The 11248-nt window shown below is 45.5% G+C and overlaps 1 protein-coding gene across 1 annotated transcript in view; it reads left to right on the forward strand.

The window, feature by feature from the left end:
- Positions 1-11045, forward strand: part of LOC139381897 (F-box/WD repeat-containing protein 4-like) — a 40765-nt gene extending 29720 nt beyond the window's left edge. Inside the window, exons 6-8 of the mRNA XM_071125751.1 lie at positions 7562-7702; positions 9809-9950; positions 10020-11045. Coding sequence (XP_070981852.1) covers positions 7562-7702; positions 9809-9950; positions 10020-10145 — 409 coding nt within the window. The 3' untranslated portion in view covers positions 10146-11045. The remainder of the gene's footprint in view (positions 1-7561; positions 7703-9808; positions 9951-10019) is intronic.
- The last annotated feature ends 203 nt before the right edge of the window (positions 11046-11248 follow it).

The following is an 11248-nucleotide window of genomic DNA, read 5'->3' on the forward strand; positions in this document are numbered from 1 at the left end:
CTCCCTGTTCACCCACGACTGCGTGGCCACGCACGCCTCCAACTCAATCATCAAGTTTGCGGACGACACAACAGTGGTAGGCTTGATTACCAACAACGATGAGACGGCCTACAGGGAGGAGGTGAGGGCCCTCGGAGTGTGGTGTCAGGAAAACAACCTCACACTCAACGTCAACAAAACTAAGGAGATGATTGTGGACTTCAGGAAACAGCAGAGGGAACACCCCCCTATCCACATCGATGGAACAGTAGTGGAGAGGGTAGCAAGTTTTAAGTTCCTCGGCATACACATCACAGACAAACTGAATTGGTCCACTCACACAGACAGCATCGTGAAGAAGGCGCAGCAGCGCCTCTTCAACCTCAGGAGGCTGAAGAAATTCGGCTTGTCACCAAAAGCACTCACAAACTTCTACAGATGCACAATCGAGAGCATCCTGGCGGGCTGTATCACCGCCTGGTATGGCAACTGCACCGCCCTCAACCGTAAGGCTCTCCAGAGGGTAGTGAGGTCTGCACAACGCATCACCGGGGGCAAACTACCTGCCCTCCAGGACACCTACACCACCCGATGTCACAGGAAGGCCATAAAGATCATCAAGGACATCAACCACCCGAGCCACTGCCTGTTCACCCCGCTATCATCCAGAAGGCGAGGTCAGTACAGGTGCATCAAAGCTGGGACCGAGAGACTGAAAAACAGCTTCTATCTCAAGGCCATCAGACTGTTAAACAGCCACCACTAACACTGAGTGGCTGCTGCCAACACACTGACACTGACTCAACTCCAGCCACTTTAATAATGGGAATTGATGGGAAATGATGTAAATATATCACTAGCCACTTTAAACAATGCTACCTTATATAAATGTTACTTACCCTACATTATTCATCTCATACGCATACGTATATACTGTACTCTATATCATCGACGGTATCCTTATGTAATACATGTATCACTAGCCACTTTATACTATACTATGCCACTTTGTTTACATACTCATCTCATTTGTACATACTGTACCCGATACCATCTACTGTATCTTGCCTATGCTGCTCTGTACCATCACTCATTCATATATCCTTATGTACATATTCTTTATCCCCTTACACTGTGTACAAGACAGTAGTTTTGGAATTGTTAGTTAGATTACTTGTTATTACTGCATTGTCGGAACTAGAAGCACAAGCATTTCGCTACACTCGCATTAACATCTGCTAACCATGTGTATGTGACAAATAAAATTTGATTTGATTTGATTTGATTTGATTTGATTTGAGCCTATCTGGTGCAAACTAACACAGAGACAGGAACAATCACCCACGAAACACTCAAAGAATATGGCTGCCTAAATATGGTTCCCAATCAGAGACAACGATAAACACCTGCCTCTGATTGAGAACCACTCCAGACAGCCATAGACTTACCTAGAAAACCCCACTAAGCCACAATCCCAATACGTACGAAAAAACCCCAAGACAAAACACACCACATACAAAACCCATGTCACACCCTGGCCTGACCAAATTAATAAAGAAAACACAAAATACCAAGACCAGGGCGTGACAGTTTCCCCCCTCACCCCACTGGTGTGATTACCTCGGAGGGTAGAGCTTGAGGTAGTCACCTCATACAAGTACTTGGGAGTATGGCTAGACGGTACACTGTCCTTCTCTCAGCACATATCCAAGCTGCAGGCTAAGGTTAAATAAAGACTTGGTTTCCTCTATCGTAATCGGTCCTCTATCACCCCAACTGCAAAACTAACCCTGATTCAGATGACCATCCTACACATGCTCGATTATGGAGACTTAATTTATAGATCGGCAGGTAAGGGTGCTCTCGAGTGACTAGATGTACTTTACGATTCGGCTATCAGATTTGCCACCAATGCTCCTTATAGGACACATCACTGCACTCTATACTTCTCTGTAAACTGGCCATCTCTGTATACCCAGCGCAAGACCTCTATCTGAGATGCCTACTGCAACCCTCATCCTCCACATACAACACCCATTCTGCCAGTCACATTCTGTTAAAGGTCCCCAAAGCACACACATCTCTGGCTCACTCCTCTTTTCAGTTCGCTGCAGCCAACGACTGGAACAAGTTGTAAAAAACGCTCACACTGGACAGTTTTATCTCCATCTTTACATTCAAAGACTAAATCATGGACACTTACTGACACTTGTGGCTGCTTCGCGTGATGTATCGTTGTCTCTACCTTTTTTCCTTTTGTGCTGCTGTCTGTACCATGTTTGTGCTGCTACCATGTTATGCTGCTGCCATGTGTTGCTACCGTGTTGTTGTCATGTCGTGTTGCTACCATGCTGTGTTGTTGTCTTAGGTCTCTCTTTATGTAGTGTTGTGGTGTCTCTCTTGTCATGATGTGTTTTGTCCGACATTTTTATGTCTAATGCCAGCCCCCATCCCCGCAGGAGGCCTTTTGCCTCTTGGTAGGCCATCATTGTAAATAAGAATGTGTTCTTAATTGACTTACCTAGTAAATAAAAGTTTGAAAAAATATATAAAAAATCACCATGCTCAAAGGGACATTCAATGTCTGCTTTTTTTTTTACCATCTACCAATAGCTGTCCTTCTTTTCGAGGCATCGGAAAACCTCCCTGGTCTTTGTGGCTGAATCTGTGTTTGAAATTCACTTTTCAGCTGAGGGACCTTCCAGATAATTGTATGTGTGGGGTGAGGTAGTCATTCAATAATAATGTTTAACACTATTATTGAACTATTATTGAACACGAGTCCATGCAACTTATGTGACTTGTTAACCAAATTTTTACTCCCTACTCTCAAATTTGTATTTAGGTTTACCATAACAATACTTATTGACTCAAGACATTTCCGGTTTGAACTTTTTATGAATTTGTTTATGAATTTGTAAAAAAATAAATAAGTAAAACATAATTCCACTTTGACATTATGAGGTATTGTCTAGTCCAGTGACAATTTCTGTTAAATTTAATCAATTTTAAATTCAGGCTGTAACACAACAAAATGTGGCAAATGTCAAGGGGTGTGAATAATTTCTGAAGGCACTGTACCTAGGGCATCAGTCTCTAAGGTGCAGGGTAGATTACCAGGTGGTAGCTGGCTAGTGACAGTATCTAAGGTGCAGGAAAGGGTACCGAGCAGAGGCCGGCCAGTGATGACTGGTTAACAGTCTGATGACCTGGAGATAGAAGCCATCTTCAATTTTCTGTCCCTGCTTTGATGCTCCTGTACTTCTTCGCCTGCTAGATGGTAGAAGGGTGAACTGGCTGTGGCTCGGGTGGCTGATGTCCTTGATGATCTTCTTGGCCTTCCTGTGGCACCGGGTGCTGTAGATGTCTTGGAGGGCAGGCATTGTGCCCCCGGTGATGTATTGGGCTGACCGCACCACCCTCTGGAGAGCCTTGCGGTTGCAAGCGGTGTAGTTGTTGTAGCAGGTGGTGATACAGCCTGACAGAATGCTCTCGGTTGAAGAGATGCTGTTGCGCCTTCTTCACCACAGTGTCGTTGTGGAGGGACCATTTCAAATCCTCAGTGATGTGCACACAGAGGAACTTGAAGCTTTTAACCTTCTCCACTTAGGCCCCATTGATGTGGATGGGGGCGTGCTCTCTCTACGGTCTCCTGTTGTCCACGATCAGCTCCTTTGTTTTGTTGTCGTTGAGGGAGAAGTTATTTTCCTTGCTCCTCTCCGCCAGGGCTCTCCCCTCCTCCCTGTAGGCTGTCTCGTCGTTGTTGGTAATCAGGCCTACCACTGTTGTGTCGTCAGCAAACTTGATGATTGAGTTAGAGACTTACGGAGCCACACATTCATGGGTGAAAATGGAGTACATGAGGGGCTGAGCTGAGCATGCACCCCTGTGGGTCCCCCCTGTTGAGGATCCATGTGCCTACCTTCAACACCTGGGGTCAGCCCGTCAGGAAGTCTAGGACCCAGTTAAGCATGGAGCGGTTCAGACCAAGGGCCCTGAGCTTAGTGATGAGCCTGGAGGGACCTATGGGGTTGAAGGCTGAGTGTAGTCGATGAACAGCATTCTCACATTGGTGTTACTCTTGTCCAGGTGTGATAGAGCAGTGTGCAGTGCAATGACTATTGCGTCGTCCGTGGATCTATTGGGGGCGGTATGCAAATTGTAGTGGGTCTAGGGCAGGGATCATCAACTAGATGAGCGGATGGTTGGGAGGCCGGAGTGTAATTACAAATAATCAGACGCCTTCCCCTTTTCTAAATTTTGTTGCGTTACAGCCTTATTCTAAAATTGATTAAAAAAAAGTGTCCCTCAACAATCTACACACAATACCCCATAATGACAAAGCGATTAACATTTTTTGGGGTGCAAATTTATTCTAAATAAAAAAACAGAAATACCTTATTTACATAATTATTCAGACCCTTTGCTATTAGACTTGAAATTGAGCTCAGGTGCATCCTGTTTTCATTAATCATCCTTGAGATGTTTCTACAACTTGATTGCAGTCCACCTGTAGTAAATTCAATTGATTGGACATGATTTGGAAAGGCACATACCTGTCTATATAAGGACCCATATTTGACAGTGCATGTCAGAGCAACAACCAAGCCATGAGGTCAAACAAATTGTCCGTAGAGCTCCGAGACAGGATTGTGTCGAGGCACAGATCTGGGGAAGGGTACCAAAAAATTACTGCAGCATTGAAGTTCCCCAAGAACACAGTGGCCTGCTACAAAGGCCTCTGTGTTCAAATTGCTGCAAAGAAACCAGTACTAAAGGACACCAATAGGAAGAAGAGACTTGCCTGGGTCAATAAACATGAGCAATGGACATTAGACTGGTGGAAATCTGTCTTTTCGTCTGATGAGTCCAAATTTGAGATTTTTAGTTCCAACCGCCGTATTTTTGTGAGGTGCAGAGTAGGTGAACGGATGATGTCCGCATGTGTGGTTTCCACCATGAAGCATGGAGGAGGTGTGATGCTGTGGAGGTGCTTTGCTGTTGACGTTGTTGGTGATTTATTTAGAATTCAAGGCACACTTAACCAGCATGGCTACCACAGCATTCTGCAGCGATACGCTATCCCATCTGTTTTGCTCTTAGTGGGACTATCATTTGTTTTTCAACAGGACAAGGACCCAAAACACACCTCTAGGCTGTGTAAGTGATATTTAACCAAGGAGAGTGATTGAGTGCTGCATCAGATGACCTGGCATCCACAATCATCCGACCTCAACCCAATTGAGATGGTTTGGGATGAGTTGGACCGCAGAAATGCTCAGCATATGTGGGAACTCCTTCAAGACGGTTGGAAAAGCATTTCTCATGAAGCTGGTTGAGAGAATGCCAAGAGTGTGCAAAGCTGTCATACATTTTTTTTAAACCTTAATTTAACTAGGCAAGTCAGTTAAGAAAAAAATATTATTTACAATGACGGGTTACTCCGGCCAAACCCTGACGACGCTGCGCCGATTGTGCGCCGCTCAATGGGACTCCCAATCACGGCGAGATGTGATACAGCCTGGATTCAAACCAGGGACTGTAGTGACACCTCTTGCACTGAGATGCAGTGCCTTACACCGCTGCGCCACTCGGGAGTCCCAAGGCAAAGGGTGGCTACTTTGAAGAATCAAAAATATAAATACTTATTTGGTTACTACTGTACATGATTCCATATGTGTTTTTTTTCAGAGTTTTAATGTCTTCACTATTATCATACAATGTATAAAATACAAACAATAAAGAAAAACCCTTGAATGAGAAGGCGTGTCCAAACCTTCGACTGGTACTGTATATCAAAGGCACTCACTCACTTCATGGGCCCGACTCTGTTATGTGACGGTAATGACTCGTCAGTATTATTTTATCGACTCAACCATGTGTCTTTCCACTCAGGCATGCTTTGGGCCAGACTCAGGTATGTGACGGTGTGGACCCAGACATGAGATGGTCAGATCACACAATCAAGCCGCAGCTCTCAAAGGCAAGCGGCAGCCCCACATGCAGATACAGTCCTTCTGACAGATTATATGGTTGTGCTCCGTCCTGTAATCTTTTCCTAGGCTCATAAAAGTGGTGACCTAACAATTTGACAATCCCGTTTTGCTGCTCGCCATCCGTCACACAGTGCTATTACGGGCTTTAATATATTGACGCAGATGTGAAGAGCGCTTTCATGGATTCGGGTTTTTAACATCTCACCTTGGTGCCGGGCGTTTCAGAGGGCCACGAAGACCTTCAAGTGCAATCAGCTCAATTGTGTCTGTGAGACGTTGTATTCAGGCTATGAATTGAATGGCCTATATCCTTGTGGGTTGAGGGATATAGGGGGCTCTCTATAAGACACGTTTGAGTTATGAGTCAATTATTCACGTGTGGCTTGAGTGGTATAGGTGTTCTTTGTCTGGCATGCATTAAGCCCTGGGTTTTAGCAGTAAAAAGAAAATGAGAGGTCGGTACCCCACACAGACACATAGCCCAGAGAGAGAGCCTCATCACAGACTCCCCATTGGCCAGGCTTAGACCCCAGGGCTGAGAAAGCTCTCATCCAATAAGACGCCCCGTGAGGAAAGCCCTCGTCCAATAAGATGGCCCCCTGGGGTGAGGCTGGCGGATTACCAGTCTGCCCCTGGTGTTTGGGGCAGTGGGGGCACGAGCGAGGAGGGGAAGGGAGTGCGGTCACCAGGGCCAGCGGGCACCTTTAAATAGTTGCTAGGGAGCAGGTATCAAAGGTCTGCGATTCGCACACAGTCACGGTCATGGAGGAATTAAACAGCAACAAAGAGACAGTTATTCTGCAATAATCCGCACTGTGGAGGGCAAGTTATTCTCCAATAATCAGAGCCGCTGAGGGGGCAGCCAACAGAGGACTGTGATCACAAGAGCATGGTACTGCTCATACACACACCCACCCATACACGTCCTTTGTGTACCCATACACACAAATATATATGTTTTACACACCACGCCGTTTTTTTTTTTCTCTCTCTCTCTCTCTCTCTCTCTCTCTCTCTCTCTCTCTCTCTCTCTCTCTCTCTCACACACACACACACACCTCCATCCCGCACAGTGTCGTAGCGTGGGAGGATCCCTGTAATCGGCCTCAGAGCCCTCTCCCAGATAAGAGAGGTGTTGACTTTGATCTCCTCTGGGTGGTCTGGAGCCGGTGGGATTGGGAATATAGAGATGGAGAGAGAGGGCTGTCTGTGGGAATATGAAGATATACACAGAGAGATTAGGGGTGAATCAAGGATCAACTCCAAGGAAGACTTAGATCGGTGACAAAAGTGTGTTGTCTTCCTCTCACTTTGAGCTAAAATGAGTTATACCTAGTAGGGACTCCATTGATTATTCGTGGTTGCTTATGGGTGTAAGTGAACACTGTACATCCTCATTTGAAGCACTATGGACCTCCTGTATTCGACGTAAAGTAGCCAGCGGGCATTTTTTGATACAGAGGGAAGAGTGTACATGTAACATGTCTGTGATCTTAGGTGCAGGAACTGAACTGTCTCTCTCTTCATCTTTCTTCTTTTTCTTACTTTCTCTCTATTTCTCCCTCCTCCCTCTCACTGTCTCTCAGGTGTGAGTTGCTGTGTTGTCTAGGTTCAGAGTCCCAGAGGGAAGCAGGTGTGGTGGATATAGATTATGAGTCGCCCTTCCAGCAGCTCACCTGTGACTACGACGCCTATATCCGCTCTTGGGACCTCCGCCTCAGCCCCAGGTACGCCGTCCGTCCATCAAGCAAGCTGTCAATCAATACTTTTTTTCCCCTTCGTATTCACGTATGTATAAATTGTCAATGTACTGTGGCTCGTATTGTATGGCAAAATGTACCGCCACCAATATAGCACATGCATCAATATACATTATAAAACTGTTCATTCCGGCCAAGCATTATGATTTGCAAAGAAGCGTTCTGAGCCGTGCCAAAATGAGAATTAACGTCACGGCTACATCATACACTTCAATACACGTGCTATGAGTCAGCACAGCACACATAAGAGCACTAGCAACACAGTCTAGTCATTCTGCCTCCCCTCCATCTTCCAAAGAGAAAGAGCGCAGTATGTTACTATCCAGTCCTCACTGGGCGGTGCCCGTATTGATGCGGAGCGTTGCAGATTTCCACAACAAACCTGGTCCTGCTATCAAAGGAGACGGGGCCATTTGATTTGGGTGGTGTGTGTGTATGTGTGTGCGTGAGGTGTTTTTGTGGGGAGGGGTCCAGTCAAGTAACACAAATAAAAGCTGATTGTCAGCTAGCTCTGGGGAGTTGAGTGGAGGGTTGGGCTGGGATGGGGGTCCCTCTTTAGACATCAATAATTCACACCACACACAGCACCCCCAGGAGGCTCCCTGGGACAGTGAGGAGGCGCGGGGTGTCTGGACGTTGGGTTCCCGCTGAAAGCTGATGCCTGGAGGGTATCCGACCAGCGGACAGCAACACACACACAGTTCATTCTCTGTCTGATATACACTGTTGTCTTGGTGTTGTGAAGCACCTGTCTCTTGTTATGGGTTCATGTTGTGTAGTGTTGTGGTGTATTTTATCAGATTGATCTATCATCTCATGGTCTTGTTGAATATGTACGTTTTGTGTATCACGTTGTTTCATCATATTTTTGGGGTTATTTCTTTATATTTATAATGTGTTTTTTGGGGGGAATTGGGTAATGTAGTTATAATTGGGTAATGTAGTTATAATTGGGTAATGTAGTTATAATTGGGTAATGTAGTTATAATTGGGTAATGTAGTTATAATTGGGTAATGTAGTTGTAATAGTTTTCTCATGATGTGGTATTGTTTTATTTAGTTTTATGTGGAGATGTCGGTTTTTGTGTCGTGGCTGTGACATTCTCTGGGTGAGATGGTCAGAGTGTGTATGCATTCTCTCTACAAACTCTGCTGCATTCTCACCATGTCGGCTATAGGTTTGGCAGAGAGGGGGGAAACGAGAGAGAAAGAGAAGTCAGCCCAATGGGCCTTGTCTACCTCATGCACTCTTGACTCACATTGTCCCAGAAAAACACACTCCAAGATACCGACATAGCCCAAACTCTCTCAGAGACACACAATAGTAAGTTACTGCTTGACTTTAACCTCAGTTGCCAAGACAGGTAAAGTGGTCTGGTGACAGGGACACTCCTTTGAGTCTGGTCGAATCAGGGCTATATGTGGATATATCTGGTGTCTCTCAACACTTTAGGACCCAATGACAGTGAATTGACCTCGTGCTCATTGGATTGCTAAAATTAGGACGAAGAAACGGTGTGTGCCTGTGTGTGTGTGCACGCCTGTGTGTGTGTTTGTGTGTGAGACTGACTCCAGACGCCTCTGCTGCCCTGCTGTCTGCACCCGGTCCCTGTGCATCACTTATTGATGAGGCTCTAATGGATGATCGATCTCCATTGGCAGAACTCCTAAAATATTTCCCCTACCACCACCTCCTTCCCCACCGCAAACCCAGCCAGCACTCCCAACACCGCAGCGCCTTTCCGTAAACAACAGATGAAGTTTCAGCATCCTCAGAAAACTTGCACACAAACCTCACAACATACACCCTACTCAAAACACACACCAACATACACAATCTAACTTACTCATGCACACACACATTTGCCTTCTTAAAATTCTTCAAAGTACACTCTCCAAATTCCAGTCACATTCTGTACTGTGAAGTAGTGGTCCTCGCCTAGGTCATCAAAGTAAGTTGAACCTAATGAATGCTGTAACGCTGTCGTTTTGGACTATTTCACCTCCTGCAATTCATAGTATTTCAAATGAAACAGATGTCTACTTTTTCACACACATCCTCCTGTCCAACAGGAAGTGTGTCATGGAGTGGGAGGAGCCTCACGACAGTGCCCTCTACTGCATCCAGACGGACGGGAATCACATGATTGCCAGTGGCTCCTCATACGACGGCGTCATACGGATGTGGGATAAGTGGCAGACCCGCTGCGTAGAGGTACGTGTGTGTAAAATCTATTTGTGTGTGGGTGACGGCCATTTATGACTGTTGTTTTCCTTGCCACAGATGTTGCAGCTATCCTCCGCTGTGAGCAGCCCAGTGTGGTCACCTGATGCAGCACTCCATCACTCTTCTTCTTGGTCAAATAGTCCTTACACAGCCTGGAGGTGTGTTGGGTCATTGTCCTGTTGAAAAACAAATGATAATCCCACTAACCAGATGGGATGGCGTATCGCTTGCGAATTCTGTGGTAGCCATGCTGGTTAAGTGTGTCTTGAATCCTAAAAAAAAATCACAGACAGTGTCAGCAGCAAAGCACCCTCACACCATCACACCTCCTCTTCCATGCTTCATGGTGGGAACCACACATGCGGAGATCATCTGTTCACCTACTCTGCGTCTCACAAAGACACGGCGGTTGGAACCAAAAATCTCAAATTTGGACTGATCAGAACAAAGGACAGATTTCCACCGGTCTAATGTCCATTGCTCGTGTTTCTTGGCCCAAGCAAGTCTCTTCTTCTTATTGGTGTCCTTTAGTAGTGGTTTCTTTGCAGCAATTCGACCATGAAGACCTGATTCACGCAGTCTCCTCTGAACAGTTGATGTTGAGATGTGTCTGTTATTTGAACTCTGTGAAGCATTTATTTGGGCTGCAATTTCTGAGGCTGGTAACTCTAATGAACTTATCCTCTGCAGCAGAGCTAACTCTGGGTCTTCATGAGAGCCCATCACACCTTCTATTTGAGCTGTTCTTGCCATAATATGGACTTGGTCTCTTTCCAGATAGGGATGGTATACAGAAGATAGTCATATCTTGTCACAGCACAACTGATTGGGTCAAACACATTAGGAAGGAATTAACTTTTATCAAGGCACACCTGTTAATTGAAATGCATTCCAGGTGACTGGATGAGAGAATACCAAGAGTGTGCAAAGCTGTCATCAAGGCAAAGGGTGGCTACTTTACTAAATATGAAATATATTTTGATTTGTTTAACACTTTTTTGGTTACCCACATAATTCCATATGTGTTGTTTCGTAGTTTTGATGCCTTCACTATTATTAAACAATGTAAAAATAAGGAAAAAACCCTGGAATGAGTAGGTGTGTCCAAACTTTTGACTGGTACTGTATATGCGGATACTACGCCCTGACACCAACATGGAAACCTCTGCCAGGGCAACACAGATCCTGGACTAGAGGGCACGCAAGAACATGTTGTTACAGGACTAATCCAGTGGCCTGGAGGCTCTCTCTCACACACACACACACACACACACACACACACACAC

The sequence above is a fragment of the Oncorhynchus clarkii genome, chromosome 23 (assembly GCF_045791955.1).
Source record: "Oncorhynchus clarkii lewisi isolate Uvic-CL-2024 chromosome 23, UVic_Ocla_1.0, whole genome shotgun sequence".
Lineage (NCBI taxonomy): Eukaryota > Metazoa > Chordata > Actinopteri > Salmoniformes > Salmonidae > Oncorhynchus > Oncorhynchus clarkii.